The 17,242-nt window shown below is 46.4% G+C and overlaps 1 protein-coding gene across 1 annotated transcript in view; it reads left to right on the top strand.

Moving 5' to 3' along the window:
- MYO18B (myosin XVIIIB) overlaps window positions 1-17,242 on the top strand; it is a 231,732-nt gene that overhangs the window by 208,932 nt on the left and 5,558 nt on the right. Inside the window, exon 41 of the mRNA XM_057492611.1 lies at window positions 542-679. Coding sequence (XP_057348594.1) covers window positions 542-679 — 138 coding nt within the window. The remainder of the gene's footprint in view (window positions 1-541; window positions 680-17,242) is intronic.

Here is a 17,242-nt window from a genome sequence, read left to right as displayed (position 1 = left end):
ATCAGTGAGAGGCCCCCCACAGGCCTCTCCCTGGGCTGCTTTCAGAATTAAGGAGCATAAAAGTAAAGTCTCTGTTCACGAAGACATTCCTGTTAAGGCAGGCAAGGAGTTAAGACCTTCACCTTTGACATATTTTATGAACTTATCATTTTGTATAAAATTCCATGCCAAATTTTACTCAAATACTGGAGATGCCTCAACATCTCTATTAGAATATTATCTTCCCAAGAAAGAGCAGTGGTTGGCAGCACAGGCATTGTAACCATAAGGACCAGGGTTTGCATCCCGAATCCATCACTAACTAGCTGGGTGACTTTGGCCAAGCACCAGTTGGCCTCCCCCAAATCCCATTACTCCCACCTATATCTTGGGGGCAGCACCAGCTCCTTCCTCTCAGGGAGTGTGCTGTGAGCATTGGTTGGGGTAATGCACGTAGCAGCACTTACCACAACGTCCGGCTGTGCTAACGGGTGAGTGTCTAGTTAGGCTGCTACTGTGGTGGTTGTCATTGTATTGACAGCATCTTGCTTTCTGGTTCTAGAGATAACGTCTCCATCCTCAGCGCCCAGCCAGAGGGCAGTGTGCAGTCCTGGTTGAGTTGTACTCTGTCCCTAGCCACAGATGCCACGAGGACCCCCTCTCGACAGTCGGCCATCAGCAGCCACACCCTCAGCCCCAGGTAAGAGAATCTCTTTGCTGCCTCTGGATTGCCAATTGCTTGAAGAATCTCAGATTTAGAGGAGTGTTGTTCAAGTCTTCCATTTCCTCTGGCTTAGGCAAGGACAAACATGGTCTGGACACTTTAAGCGATGACCTTGCCCCTTCCTAGCTGTATGAGTTAAGGCAAGTCAGTTGCCTTCTCTGAGGCTTCACTTCCTCATCTGCAAAGCAGGAAATATAACTTCCCCAAACAGCTGAAATGAAGAAGATCTAATGCCACCTTCTCTAAAGTATCGTTTTTCCAGATGATTGTAAATGGCATGGGGTGAACATTTATTTAAATAGCTGTGGGTTTATTATAGTTGCCATCTAGCTAAGGCGAGTCCTACTTGTTTTCCATTTGTAAATAGTTCTGGATTTAAATTTTTCTTCATAAACATATTCACTTAAGTTCTTTTGTACTTCTGGTATTTTTAATGGTGAGTCAGTATAAAGACAATTAGGCTGGATGATTACTCCCTCAGAGATTTTAGCTTTGTTCAAATGTCAGAATTTCATATTTTCCCTACCACAGAGGGGAACGAATCCCATCATGGCCTGAGATGGGGCCCCTACACATCTGTAAGATCGCCAACAGTAGGTTGCTCCAATGAATGAGCCTCGGGATTCATCCTTAGTTGTAGGACTAAAATCCATCTTCTCTCTTACTTTTCTCTCAGCCCATTTGATTTTCCTTTTCCAAGGCCAGCCCTCTTATAATTCAGAACTAATGGTCATAAATCAGAAATTATGGATCAAGCAGATGCATAATTAAGATGAAATGTACACTGCTTCTGCGATAACAGAAAAACCAATGTGATAAGATAAAAAGAAAAAATCACAGACTAATGGAGCAAGCCCAGACAACCCTTCCTGACTTGAAATCTGCTCACTCTGAAGGAGGAGGTTGTCTCCACAAAAAGAAGGGGGTGCAAGTTCACACTAACCTTTTGGGCATATTCAGCAAATGGCAAATGTCTGGCAATGCCTGCAGATAATCTTAGGCAAAAAGATTGGATGTCAGAAATACCAAAGAGAGGCTACAAGGAGAGGATGCATTTAGGGAGTTAATTAAAGCAAGATTATCTGATTATTGCTCTTAATTAAAAACAAAGGTCCATGTGGAGAAAGAGTCAGGTCCTCTATGAGCACCAAATGATGAGAAATTCTTCTTTGCTGATAACGAAATACCTGTGTTTTTTCCTATCAGCCACCATAGAGGAGCAGACACACAGCAGAATGTGAATGCTCTCTAACGTAATATCCAAGTTTCATGATTATAATTGAATTAGGGTGCATGAAAGGAGCCTCAGCCTTTCAATTACACCCTAAGTTGCCTGGCATCTGTTCAAGTGGGAGCTGGGAGGCTGCAGGGGTCAGTACATGGACTGAAGTCAGAGCACTGTGACTCCAACCCTACAATTGTTGCTCTGAGGCTGTGAGATTTGGGGCAAGCGGCTTAACTTGTCTGTCCGCATGTCCTCGTGAGTAAATCAGAGTGGTTAGCAGGGTTGAAATGAGGCGCAAGTTGTTCTCCGTTCAGGGCCTTGCACCTAGAAGCCTGGCACCCTGGCTGCTTTATGAGTGTCGGTATCTATTCGATGCCCAGAGGAACCCTAGGGGCCAGACATCATGACTCCCATGATACAGAAGAACCTGAGGCCCAGAGAGGTGGCGACAGCTGATTCAGGCCCAGCTGGCCTTACCCCAGCTCCCATAGCCGTGCCTTGGCATCCCCAGGCAGCCCTCTCTAGAGCTCAGCCTCCCCTTTCCCTGCTCTCTCCCTCTCCAAGCCCTCAGGTGTGTCCAGCTGCCATTCAGAGCAGAGGTGCCTGCACCAAGGGGGCAGGAGGCCAAAAGGGGCCCTAAGTTCCTTGTCTGTTTCCTTTAGGTTGTTGTCTACTAGTGTTGGCACATGGTTGGTACTCAGTAAATGTTTGTTTGAATGAATAACTGACTCTAACTTCAGGCTAAAGCAGAACTATTAATCATACTTGGTCACAGCTCAGCACTGACTGTGATTCAGAAAGGGTCAGTCATTTGTTCAATGTTGCACAGCAGGAAAGTGGAAGAGGCAGGATTTGAACCCAGGCTTGAATCCCTCCAAAACATGTATTTGTCTTTGCCGCACTGCTGTGGTTCTCAGACATTATCCAGGAGGTGGATCATTCACCTGGCAGAGTTTACTGCCCAAAAAGCTGGCTTGTTATTAATACTAAAAGTGCATAAGGATCATCGTTCAGCACTCAGCATCCATCCCAAAGATTTATCAAGTGTCTGCTGAGCTCCATATCCCATGGCATTAAGCACTGAAAATTTTGAGCCCTGTCCTTGGAATATGTTTACAGTTTAAAGATTCTAGAACTTTTGAGTTGGAAGGAACCACTGGGATGACCTAGTCCAGTTTGCTCCTTCTGCAGATGGGAAAACTGAGGTCTGCAGAGGGAAATATCCTACCTAAAGTTTACTTAAGGACTGAGCTACAGTTCAGGGGTCTTGACGTCCAGTTCTAATTGCACAAGTAATCCATGAATACTTCCCCCTTTTCGATAATTTAAAATAAAGCTAAGAAGGCTAAAATCTCTCGGCCTTCACTCCTATCTCAGCCCCCTTCCCAAAGCTGGCTGCCACCTTCACTTTGGTGTGTGTCCTTCCAGATGGTGTATTTATAAACATGTGTGTATTGTAGCAAATGCTTAGCATATTTGTGGGCTTTCGAAAACATAAATGATTGGATGCTATCTTATGTGTATTATGCTATCCATAAATTCTTGCCACGTGCTTCTTGCCTTCAATAATGTACCTTGGCCATCTTTCCTTATCAGCATGCCTAAGTCTATCTCAGTCTTCTAAATTCCTGCAAAAGATCTTAAAGTTAGGCCGTGGTTTGTTTAACTATATAGTCTTGTTTCACTTTCAGGGTATTTGCTAATACCTGTAAGCCCTTAAAAAAAATACACGTTCCTAGGCAAATGATCCTCTGGGTCAAAGGGCATTTACATTTTTAACTTGACCGTCTACCACCAGATCATCCCAGCGTTCTTTCTGCTAGGAAACTACTGGAGTAGAGTATGTGACTTCCGTACACCCAGCCCCATTTTACCTGGCACTATCATAGGCCTCACCAAATGAGTCTCTTGCCATTTCTAATTTTACTGAGAAGGAAGGTCACTCTAAAAACAGAAGAGAAGGAGAAAGCAGTCTTCTGCCAAAAAAAATAAAAGCATTCCCTGCATTATTTATAAGGGAACGTCAACTCAAGAGAAATACACCTAAAGCTTTATGATTTACTGCCTGGGAATCATGCAGCTACTGCTGATAAATGCGAGAGCTTCTGGAGACGGAGATACTAAATTACCTTTGTGGCCCCCAGGGAGGGAGTTTATGGCTTAGTGGAAGCAGTCACACTTGGCTCAGGAGTCCCTCTTACCAGCTGGCTGCAGGTGGTGCCAGGGCGGTCCAGGCTGGTGTGCTGACCTTGGCTCCGGCTGTGTGTCTGGCTGCTCCTGCGTGCACTTCCTCCTTCCTGCGGGATGAGTTGAAGCACGGGGGCTCTCCCTGCTTCCTTCCTGTCTGCACAACATGTCAGGCTTGCCAAGGAGAGTCCAAGCCCTGTATTACTCTAGACACCCATCCGCACACCCAGTAGAACCCCAGCCCTGCTCATTCAGGGGCCCTGTGCCGACAGGCATTAACTGACCCAGCTCTGTGGACGGCCAATGTCTCACTGGCCAGTTGCTGCCTTCATTTTACTGGACAGTTATTCCAAGCCATCCTGACTTTCCTCCAGCCCCTGATCGTCCCTCTAAGGAGACACCCTCAACTCCTGGTTCATTCAAAGAAAAAATAATAATTACAGACTCAACTTTAGGGGTTCATAAATTCATAAATACAGGGCTTATAAATTCATCTCCGTCTCCCATCTTCCTTCTGGTCTCAGAAGACGAGGTCCAGTCCTGTCCGGTGTCTACCTTCTCTCCCCTACCGTGTTCCAGTCCACCTGGTGTCCCTTCTCCTGCATCTTCAGTTTCATTTCCCCCTTCCAGCTCTTCTTCCCCAGGTTATAAATACCTTCAGGTTTTCCCCACCCGAAGTCTCTCCTCACCCATCACCCTGCAGCCCTGTTGAGATACTCCTTTTCCTTCCCTTCGGAGCAAAACTTCTCCAAAGTGGACTCTATGTGCCAACCTTCACTTCCTCACCACATTTATGCCTCAGCTCCCTATAGCCCAGAGCCTGCCCCCAGCTGGAACTTGGCTCACCATGCCAGTGGCTCCCAAGGGGACAAATCAGAGGACATTCTCCAGTTTTAATTGTTTTTTGGATTTCTCCCATGTTGGCAACTGTCCAACACTTCTTGGAATTTCTCTGTTCGCTTGGCCTCCTGGACAGTTTGCTCCTTGGTGCTACTCAAATTTCTCTTTCCTGGTCTCTTCCTTCCTACCCAGCCCCCAAATGCTGGCGTTCACAGGATGGTGCCTGCCCCTGGCTATTTTTCTCTCCATCTGATCCCAGGCAATCGTCCTGTGATTTTAACTCTCCCGCTAGAAGCAGGCAACTCTCAAATCTACACTTCCAGCTCTTATGTTCCCCCAAGTTTTCAGCTTATGCATAGTATCTAATTGCCTAGCCTGAGAAGATAACCAACTGCATGTCTGCCTGGTGTCTTAGCCCAGTGAATCCAAGAGGAAACTCCTGCCCCGCCCACCCTGTACCATCAGTACTGTTGCATGGATCTGTGGTTTGTAAATCTGCCCCGGCTGAAGCCCTTGAATCATCTTAGGCTATCATCCCTCCCTCTCATCTCCATATTCAGCGGATCCTGAAATCTTGTTTATTCTGCTGCCCTGTCAAGCAAATAGCATGACTCTTTCTACTTCTCTCCAGCCTCACTCCCAACACCTTTAGGTCCAGCTATCATTTCTATCCTAGACTCTGGCAAAGAACTTCCAATACCGCCTTCCTTTAGTCCTTCCTTACACCTCAGCCAATATCATCACTCTAAAATGAAAATCTGATTTCTGTGGCTTCCCATCACTTACAGCAAACGTCAGCAAATGACTGCCCACAGACCAAATCTGGCCCTTGACCTGTTATTGTAAATAAAGCTGTATTGGAGCCCAGTTATGTCCATGTTTTTGTTTTTACTTTCACTTATTGTTTATGATGTCTTTGCACTCTGATGGCAGAATTGAGTGGTTGGAACAGCGATTACATGGCCCCCAAGTCAAAAATACTAGCCATCTGCCCTTAACAAAACTTTGGTGATCTCTGCCCTCTAAGACAGAACAGGATGAAATTCAAACAGCGTACTGGGCTGACAGCAGCCCCCAGGACCTGCCTGTCTGGCCTCAGATCCGCCGTCGCCCCTTCATGCCCCACATGGTTTAGAACTCTTCCGCACACACGGTGCCACTTCCCTCCCTTGGTCCCTCGTCCGTGATACTCCCTCTGGCTGGACATCCTTCCCAGACTTCCTCACCTGCAAACTCTTCACTTACCCTTCAAGACTCACCTCATGTACCACCTGCCGTAGGCACCTTCCCTGACTCCCCAACCGGGCCAGGTGCCCCTCTGCCATGGTACTGCAGGCCAAGTAGAGTTCAGGCAAACTCAGGTTTAAATGTGTTGGACTTAGTTGTTTGGGGACATCCAAGAGGAACTGCCCAGAGGTTTTAAACTCTGGCCTGGATCCATGGAGATGCCAGAACTTCTCTACATAACGTAATCGTTGGGATTCTTTGGGATGTAGGTGACGTAAAACCCAACTCAGGCTTTTATGATAAGGAAAATGTATTACCTCGTGCAGCTTGGAAACCAAAGGCGGATCTAGGTTCAGGCATCACTAGATCCAAAGATTCAAAAGTGATCGTGGGGATTCGCTCCCTCGCCAACTTCTCAGCTCTGCCCTCCTCCACGCTGGCTCCTTTCAGGGGCAGCAGGATGGCAGCCAGCGGCTCCCAGCTCACGCCTGTACCACTCTGAGTGCCCCAGTGAAGAGGGCTCCTCTCTTCTCAGCACTTCCTGACCCTGACTTTGAATGGCCAAGAGTGAGTCACATGTCTGTCACCAAAACAATCAGACTGGACAGGAATGAAGAAGCCTCTGACCTTAGGCTCGGGGCAGTGTTCCCACCTGACTCTGGGACTTGGGTGATTTCCACCCAAGCCATAGGGACACTGGGGGAGGAGGGGTTTCCCCAAAGGACCCCAGGAAGCAGGAGAATAATGCTGGGTACATTTAAAAAAATAAGCAAAACAAATATTCTCTGCCAAAGGGAAATTTAAATTATGGGAGTGGACAAGATTATATGTACGTGGAGAAGGAGAGAGAGAGAGAGAAGGAGAAAGAGAAAACAGAGATTTGAGGACCCCGTTTGGTAGCCTTGGGAAGTCCAAATACAATTACATGTATCCTGGACAGAGACTTGATCTAATCCTAAATGTCAGTGACCCGTCTATCACCACATAATGAGTAATGCCATCGTTTGGGTTTAAAATGGCTCTCCACTGTTGCAATTGGACTTGTACCATATTGCGGTGTGAGCATGGAGATTATTGTGTAAATTTTTCTCGCTCACATAATCATCGTGATTTTAATTACTGTGTAATCTTCACTAATTACTGTTGTATGTATCATTTGCTTTGGTGCCGATTTAACCCAACTGCTTTCGTGTGGCTAAAAGATGACATTAAAACTTCCTTTTTCTGGGGAGAATGTTCTTTCTGTATGCATTTGCAGCCCCATCCTCTTGGCCTGCAGTTCTTAGTTCAAAGAAAAAGACTGAGACACCACCACCCTCCTCTGGCCCCCATTGATTTTTATGTGGTATAAAGCTGGCTTGAATTAATAAAGAGGTCTAAATTATAGGGTATTGTTTTTAAAATAAAGTTGCGTTACTTTCAAGGAAATGCAATTACTCTCCGGCAGAAGTGAAGCCAAGGATGGGTCACACGAGGCCTGCTTAAATGATTAGATGAGACTCGTTTGTAATTAGTTCATTAATTATGTAAATGTGAATGGATGGTATTTAGCCTTAAAAACAGCTTGTTCTCAAAACAGGTTAAGCATCCACTGCTAATCTTGTTTCAATAGTACATTTATTTACTGGTCCCTGCATTCTGAGAATCAGAGCTCAGGAGCATTTTAATCCAACCTGAATATACTTAATGAATGGGCTTCTCATGAATAGGGTTTTATGTGTTCTAGGACAAAAGGGTTCTTTTCAGTTTTATCAGTATTAGAAAGGTTAGTGGGAAAGATGTTAAAACTGACAACATGGAAATATTCAATGCAAACACATTAACCATGCGCCCAAGGCCTGAGCTAACACGACCAAGAGTCTGGTTCGGGCCAGGCTGCCTCCTGGGGGCCAGCGTCCCTCTTGGGCAGCTTTCTGTGGGAAGGAGGGCTGTTTTCCCTCCAGGTCTTAGATGGTAGGCCTACAGATTTTTCAGGAATTTTGAGGCTCACATAAGTTAGCGGCAAGTTTGTGTAGAACCATTTGCCTTAATCACTGATGGCTCAGAACATTCTTTTAGGATCTGGTTCTCTAGTTGAGCTAAATTTTTATTAAGTAATCTTCGTATTGAGATGTACATGCAAGAAAGTGCATCTTCATGAAATTTTCAAAAATGGGTCATACCTATGTAATTACTACTAGAATCACAACCAGACCATGACTAGTACCCCTAAAACCTTCTTATATCTAAGTCATGAGCTTCTCTCCTCAAAGTTAACCACCACCCTGACTTCTAACCTTCTAAATTAGATATGTTTCTTTTTGAAATCTGTATACATGGACGCATCCAGTAGTACTCTTTGATGCCTGGCTTCTTCCTCTCAATACTATGTTTATGAAATTTATCCACACTGTTGCATGTAGCAGTAATCCACTTGTTCTCCCTGCTGTGTAGTTCATACCAGTGGTGTTCAACTGGGGGCCAATTTTACACCTCCCTACCTGTTGAAGGACAGTTGATAATGTCTGGAGACATTTTTAGTTGTCATAAAAGAGAGAGGTATTGCTGGCATCTAGTATAGAGAAGCCCAGGGTGAGGCTGAGAATCCTATAATGCAAAGGACTGGCCACAGAAATATCTGGTCCAAAAGGTCGTTTATGCCACCAGGGAGAAATGCTGGTCTATAATATTCCACTGAGTGAATATAAAATAATGACTTATTCGTCCTGTTAGTAATAGACATTTAGGTTGTTTCCAGTTTAACGCTGTTACAAGTAATACCACCATGAACAATCTTGTACGCATCTTTTGTTGCATGAATTTATAGATTTCTGTTGGGTGTATATATAGGAGTATAACTGCTGGGGCAAGGGTGTATTTTCAATTTAGTAAATATTGTCCAAACGGCTGTACCAATTTGCATTCCTACCAATGACTATTTCAGTTGTACTCATCCTTGTCAGTACTTGGTTTGTCATTTTTTAAATGTTAGCTAGTCTAGTGGATATAAATAGTAGTTTAGTGGACATTTTTGGTTTTAACTTGCATGTTCCTGATAAATAGATCTTTTCATGTGCTCATATGTACATTTGGTGAAATGTCTGATGAAGTACTTTGCCCATTACTTTTTTCTTTTGGGTTGTCTGTTTTTTATTGATTTGCAGGCATTATTAATATATTGTAGATACAAATCCTTTCTTATATTGATCCACTCCCATTAAGTGGGTTGCCTTTTTCACTCTCCTAATGGTTTATTTTGATAAACAGAAGTTCTTAATTTTAATGTAAACAAATTTAGAATTTCTTTATCATTGGCACTTTTTATATCCTATTGAAGAATTATTTGCCTCCTCCCAAATCATATGTTTTCTTGCAAAAGTTGTATTGATTTAACTTCTATAACTAGATATATAATTCATCAGGAATTAATGTTTATTTATGGTGTGAGGTAGGGGCTAAGATTCATTGCCATGTAGATATCCAGTTGGCCCAGCATATGTATTTTAAAAGAAATCATATTTTCTATATTTCATGATAATATCATCTTCTCATAAAATAAGTGATCATATATATATTTGTAGACTATTCTATTTCAGTTTACTACTTGAGCTAATGTAATATTGCCTTACTTAATGTAGCTTCATATGGCAAGTCTTGTTATCTGGAAGTGTATGTTCTTGGATTAGTTCTTCCTCAAAGCCAGCAAATGACTCTCAGGGAAAATGCCACACAACGGTAGGCTGACCTCATTGTACTTCCGTCTTTCTAGAATTTGGCCCTTCATGTCCTGGCTGCTTTGGTGGCGCCCCTGTTACTTTAATTTAAATGTAGTTTTTCTGGTTTTTCTAAGCGGGGATTTTCTCTGATACAAATTCGTCTTCCGTCTGTAAACGGAGAAATGAGCTAGACATTTTTACTCCCTTTGCTAAGTAAACATTTCTCCCTTAGTCTCCAAGCCTGAGAGGACGTGAAAGTTTACTTGTATTTTGTATTTACCTCCAGCCACAACTTGGTGAAGCCACTTCCCCCGTTAGACTTTAAACTTCTTGACTGCAAGGGTTATTTACTTCTGTATTGACAGCATTTGGCTTCATGACATTGAATAAATGATTCTGGATGGGTATAAAGGGGAATAATTTCCATTCCTTAAAACTACATTTTCTTGAGGAATTGAGTGAATAAGTCTGAGATTTTATGCAGCTATAGCTATCGTACCATGCTCAGCTGAGGCAATGTCTATGCATGGAAGGTGAAGGAATGCATTGAAAATGTATATAAAATATGTTGAACCCAAGTGGAATGTCTAATCCAATTAGAGATTTTAATTACATAGCCAGTTTGTTATTTTGTTATTTCAAAACTGTGGAAATAGCCCCCAAAATTAAAAGGCTGAAGTTTTAGAGCCAGTGTGTGACCTGAAAGTTCTCCCTTGCTCTGTTTTTCCTGGTACAGAAGAGGTTCAAACCACATGAGGGTCTAGCTTCCTCTCTAGAAGTTGATGAAATTCTGTAAAAACGAAACCAGGCTCTTCACTTGGGTTAAGACCTATGAGGAATTCACTCTAGGTGGTGTACTAGAAATTGGTTTTGAATCTATTGTTTTAAAGCCCAGAGGCAGTGGCTTAGCTGGCTGGTAAGTAGGGGGGCTAGGGTCTGAATTAACTGGTCAGACGAGGCAGAGCCTCTGTTCTTTGTTCCGCATTTCCACCATCCCTCATCTTTCCGTGCCTCCATTCCCTCATCTTTCCACCCCGTGCACCTTCCTGGACGCACTCTTCTAGACACTAGGCATTTGTAGGAGGAATAAAATCAGTCTAGGTCAGAACTCACTGTCTTGTTGGGAGTCAGAAACAAGTAAACAAGCAATTAGAGTGCAGCACACAGGAGAGCACAGGGCAGAAGAAACCAAAGGTGGCCTGGCCCAGCCCGGGAGGTGGGTGGAGGCTCTCACTGAGGGTGAGCAAAAATGTTTGCTTTTTTTTTTAAAAAACATACCACAGTGGCTCCTCAGAATCACCCATAAAGCGTTATTTCCTTTGCCTTTCCCCCATCCCTCCTTTTTTAACTTTTTTTTTAACAATGAAGGTGTCTGGACACCATCAACTCTATTAGTCTCCACCTTAATTTGACAATGACTAGATGTTTCATATTGAATTCATTTCTGTCTTTACCCCCTTCTCCACTTCTATCTAAAAATACTTTCTGTGCCAAACAATGTGCAAATGAGTTGAAAAGATCGTGACAGTTCTTAAAACAGTGTCACGCCTTTCTCCTACGAAGGACCTTTTCCTGACTGTTATACCACTGTCCTACCCAAGAACATGAACAAATACATAATATCGTCCAAGATCCCAGTATGTGTATTATCCCAATTGTCCTGAAATTGTCTTGCACAGCTGTCTTTTTTTAAAAGAAAGATCTTATTAAGGATACTCACTGCATTTGTTTTGCTTTTTTAGTGTCTTTTTTTTTAATGTAATAGACTTTATGTTTTAGAGAGGTGTAAGACTTACAGAAAAATTGAGTGGCAAGTACAGAGAGAGCACTCCCTTTCTTTATGATTTCCCATTATGAACTTGACCTTGCATTCGTCTTTAGACTCTTAGACTAGAACGGTTCCCTTACCTCTCCCTGTTCCCACTGAAACAGGGTTTTCTGTAGAGTTCCAGGGGTGATTCTGATGGGCACCTCTGTTCAAAGACTACTAGTCCTAGTTATCTGGCAGCCAGCAGGGTGTGTGGGTGAGGTCAAGGCAAATTCTACGGACCCACAAAAGGTGTGCGGGCAGGTGTCTCTGGAGGGTAGTTCACTAGATTGGTTTTAAAAAAGTGTCAAGGACTCAACACCTACTTAAGATCAAAGAGAACAGCAAGGAAGGCTTAAAAGTTATCTTGTCTCATAAAAAGACATTATATTATAAAGAATATAAGATACTTACAGAGCTGTTACCTGATGCAAGTCTGTGCGCCCTCAGGCCAGGAGTGACCAGGCTCCGGGACTGCCTCTGGCCTGTGGAAGTTGACTGTGCTCCCTTAGCCTTCCCACCCCATGGCTCTCCCCTTGCTTCCAGCCTCCCCTTTCTGATGAGTGGCCTCTCTAAGGCTTGGTTTTTGTTTTTTTTTTAACATACCTGTTGAATTAAGATCTCAGCCCTCACTTGTCAAGGGCTTTGCAGACTGAATAAGCTAATGTCTGGTGGGAAGAATCTCCTGCTTGGTGTGTATTCCTCGACCCCTCACCACCACCCAAATCCCACCCTTCTTCCCAAAGCCTGACTCGGCCCCCACCTGCCCCCTCCAGAAAGGCTGTGCATGCAGGCTCTGCACCTGCGCTCTCCCTTGCTGGCCACCTGCTGCCCTTACAGCTCATGGTTCGGCTGACCTGGAGCTTCCTGCTCTGCCGACCCTTCTTCTTGGTTTATCTGGTCTCTGCACCAGCACTTTGCTCTCCAGGAGGGGAAGGCCGCACATCTTCTGCGGTTAGGAGCTCAGCCCCGCATTGTGTCCAGTCCGACAGACGGAGGTGACAGCCTCGGCTCTGCTACTTCCTCAGCAAGCCCACTCACCCCTCTGAGCCTCAGTTTCCTCATCTGTAAAATGGGACAATAATGGGCAGTGGAGCAGAGCAGTTAGGAACATGGATCCTAGAGTTGGACTCCTCGGTTTAAATCCATGTTCTCCCATTTATTACATGACAAATTACTTATCCTTTCTGAGCCTCATTTATGAAATGGAAGATGACGATAGCATGTGCTTCAGAAGGATTTTTGAAGATAAAATAGAGTAATATCTGCAAACCTGCAGGCGCAGTATGTGGCAGATATTATACAGAATTCACCTGCACACTGTAGGGGCCTAATAAATGTCTCGCATCCCCCTTCACACCACGCACAGTTTTGGGCACAACGTCAAGTTTTATTACAGACTCTCGGACTTGGTTATAAAACCTTCAAGCCATCTTAAAAGGACATCTGGCTTCCCATCCCTGGCCTTGCCAGTATTAGAACATCAATACATTATTAATTTCCTCTTTAATTTCAGGGTGTGGATGAAGAATGGGTGTGACAGCACATCTTTGGGGATGATTCATGGTGTCATTAAATCTGCATTGAGTTTCCTGTAGCCGTGGTTGGCCCGGGCTCTGCCCAGACTCAGATGTGGGAACTATTGTTTTTTGCTATGTGATTATGTCTAAGGCCAGTGAATCCAGTGACTCCTTGACTTGGACCTCACATTTTATGTTCATTATATCACAGTGGATTTTGAAAAATATATACATGTAAATGCGAGTTCAACTGCTTGTGGTTTCCACCCAGCTTTCTAACCTGAATGGTGTGTGATGTTGTGGAAGGAAAAAGCATGAGCGTCAGGTATGGCCAACCAGGGTTCAAATCCAGGCCCTGCCACTTCACAGGGTGACCCTGAGCCAGTGGTCTCTCACCAGTGAGGCTCAGTTTCCTCATCGGCAAGACAGGGTGATGGTTCTGATTCCGATGAGGTGATGTATACAAAACACGTGCGTGTATAGGCACCTTCTTCATTCTTCACCCAGTATTAGAGCATCTACTGCTGCAATGAAACTAGGATGAAAAAAACGGAGCCACACCCACACGCAGCCTGGCAAGGGAAGCGTGTAGGCCAGATCAGAGACGCGTGTCTCAGCGGCTGCCTCATTCTGAAGCTGGCCTGGTCACTTCAATGTCTTCATCATTCTCCTATGCTGCTCAGAACAGGATCATGCCTAGGAATTGCTTATTCTTGAGCATCTGCCCTCTCTTTCGGGAGCGTTTTCTAGCCCTGATGGAAGGAGCCATTAAAGAAAGACAATCAAACAAGCATTAAGATGTTTAAACATATATTTGTAGTAGTAACATTTTGAAATGAATAAGTAATATATGCAATTTCCCTGTACCCTGATTGCCTTGCATGAAATGCTGGGGCCAGGTGGATGGGTAACTAGATGACCCTCGTGGGTACTGACCATCACATACATCATCTCAAATTCCTCACCTGGCCCTTAAAGCTGAGCAAGTTCAAGCTCTGCAAAATACCTGGCTAGGAAGGGACAAAACCAGGATTTGAATCCAGGCCTGTCTGCTTCTGAAGCCTGTTTTCTTAGCCTTGAGTGGGAATTTCAGCCTTCATAAATTTAAGCCACCAATACTTACAGCACTTTCATATATAATTTCTTATTCATCAATTCACCAAATAAACATTTATTGGATACCTACCACACGGCAGGCACTGGAGCTTCCCTCACTCATCCAACACATACTTATTGAGTACCTACTATGTGCCAAGGAGCTTGAGATTCACTCATTCATTCAACATATATATATTGAGTACCTACTGCATGCAGGCGGGCTTGAGATTCACTCATTCATCAAACACGTTTATTGTATACCTGTATGTTCATTCAATACATATATATATTGAGCACCTACTATGTGCCAGGACACTCCTGTAGGCACCAGAGTATGGCAGTGAATAAAGCAGACAAAGCCCCTACCTTCCTGGAGCTCTTATCTCTACAACATTGCAGGGTGGATCTGGTTTCCCCCATTTTACAGCTGAGGAAACTGAGGCCAAGAGAAGTCAGGTGACTCTCCCAACCCCATGTGGCTAGTGAGTTGCAGAAGCAGACTAGGCTCCAAGTGACAAATGTTATCTGGGCAGGGTGACATAGGAAATACTGTTAACCCTGTGCCACATCACAGGACTCAGAGGAAGATTACAGAGAAGGGTGCCGTTGGCCGTGGAGCCAGCCGGCCTGGAGTCAGAGCTCCACCTCTGCCACTCCCGCCTGTGTCCGCTTTCCAAGGTCCCCCCACCTCACTGTGCCTGGAAGTCATAATCCCTACCTGGAAGCTTGTGGTAAAGATTGTAAATGAACATGGCATTCAGCTCCATGAGGGCAGAAGACCCGTCCGTCTTGCTCTCCCTTGTAGCCATGGCCCCCAGCACGGTGCTGGGCACAGAGTAGGTGCTCAGCCAGGGGTAGCTGTTTGGCAACCATTAACACCCGCTCTGCTGCATTATGGGGCCAGCCGGGTACTGTCGTGGCCGGATGCTCAGGGATGCCCGCTGACCCCTTCTCCTGGCTGGTGTGCTAAAGGCCATTCCTTTCCTGATAGACTGAGTGGCAGGATGCAGAAGTTCCCACGATGCTTCTGGAGTCTGTCCTTAGAGCATCGCAGTGCCCCTGCCTAGCACGCACCACCCCTGCCTCCCACAGACTCTGGGAATCTTCTGTCCATCATCCCTCTCCCCGCCCAAGGTTCTGGGAGGGAGGCGCAACGCCCTCTTGATTATCTGCCTTCCATCCATCACATGATACCGATGGAGGGGAATTCCATCTGAGACAAGCCATCCACTGAGGACGGCTGGAAAAAATGAGTCTCTCCAGGGCCCTGGATGAAGGCGGCAGGAGGTGGTAGAGATGCCCAAAGAGAAGACAGAAATGGAGAAGGTCGTCCTGCCTCCAACAGCAGAGCCGGGCCCTCCCCTGAAGGCCGCAGGAGGGCGTCTGAATTCCGATGAAATTCTGCAGTCCCAGCACAGGAAGGGGGAAATGCCAGGTGTGTCTTACTTTGAGTGGTAGTGCAGACAGGACACAGACGTACCTGTCACCAGACGGGGTGTTTCTGAATGATAAACCTCGGAGTAGCACTCCGCCATGACTCCCGGCTTTCTTTCCCCCCCACCCCCTCGCTCTGCCCCCAACTCCCTCTACCCACCAAGTCCTCCTTCAGTCTCCACTTCTTAGCTGGTGGTCCTGCAGCAGCCCACCAGCTGAGGTGCTCAAGGCCCCAGCCCATCCCACCCGCAAGACCTCCGGCCCCGGGCCCCTCAGCAGCGCCCAGTGGTCATTTGGGGACAGCCAGGCTGGGGCTTGGGCACTGGGCTGGGACCTTTTGGCTTGCCCACCTAGGGAAGGTGCTGCTCCTGGGGGCTTCAGGGAAGGCAGTCAGACCCCTCCAGTCGGGCAGAGCCAGACCCCATGGCTTGTGCCCAGGGAGCCCGTGCCCTCTGTCCTGGACCCCTGCCCTCACGGCTGGACCTGCCATGGCTTGGTGTGCCCCCCAGCCTGTCCCTCCGTTTGTTCAAGGATATGTGGTCAGAGGTGAGGTGCGCAGACCCTCAGCTGCTAGCCCGCCTGGCCTCCCACCCCCTGCGCCTCCCCTTGGCCCCTCAGGTCCCTTCCCCTCCCCCTCGTCTTCCTCACCGTCTCCCCACCCTTCCCACCTCACCTGCTCTCATTGCCCAGCTTCCTACTCTTGCCCTTTGCTCCTCCTTCGCTCCCGTCCCGGGTCCTTCCTCTTCCTTAGAGACTTGGTTTCCAGCGTCGACTTGGTTCAGTTCAACAGCATTTACTGAGCATCTGCTGTGTGCTGGGCACGTTGCCAACGCAGAGGATGCAGCAGCGAGAGTCGGCGGGCTCCCGGCAGTGTGGGCTCGAGGGCTGTGGTGCCCCACCGCCTCTCCTTTTGCCCTTCTCCCCTGCTTCCTCTCCTTTTGCCCTTCTGCCTCTTACCCTCCCTCCGCCTCCCAAGCTTCCCCTTCCTCCCCTTCCTTGTGCCCTTTCTCCGCGTCTGCAGCCAGCACTGCACGCGGGAGCTGGGTGAGCAGGATGGCTCAGGGTCCCAGGACATTGAGCGGCAGGAGCCTTTGAGGCCACCGTCCCTGCACGGCAGGCGGTGGACGAGACTGCACGCCCAAGACACATTCGTCACGCTCAGCCCCCTTTGAGGCCAAGACGGGACGGAAATGCCCGCCGTCAGCTCTGCAGCAGGTCACTGCGCCTGGCAGCTCCAAGCTGTTGATTAGGGTAAAAAAAAAAAAAAAAGAAGGAAGGAAAAAATAAACAAAGGGGTGAGAATCCCATCTTGCCCTGTATCAGGGGAGCAATTCCAGAGCGACGATGTTGACAAACGCACCTTCGGGCCGTCGCAAAGGAGAACTCCAGCTCCTTTCCAGCCGCGTCCAGCTGTGATGGAGATGGAAGGTGACAGGCGAGAAGTGGGGACGGAGGCAGCTGCTCTGGGCAGACCGCCATGTGCGCCTTAGCACACGGGGGCCGGGC

The sequence above is a fragment of the Manis pentadactyla genome, chromosome 14 (assembly GCF_030020395.1).
Source record: "Manis pentadactyla isolate mManPen7 chromosome 14, mManPen7.hap1, whole genome shotgun sequence".
In the NCBI taxonomy this organism is placed as follows: domain Eukaryota; kingdom Metazoa; phylum Chordata; class Mammalia; order Pholidota; family Manidae; genus Manis; species Manis pentadactyla.
Note: the sequence above shows the minus strand (reverse complement) of the source record. Positions and strands in the feature narration are given on the sequence as shown.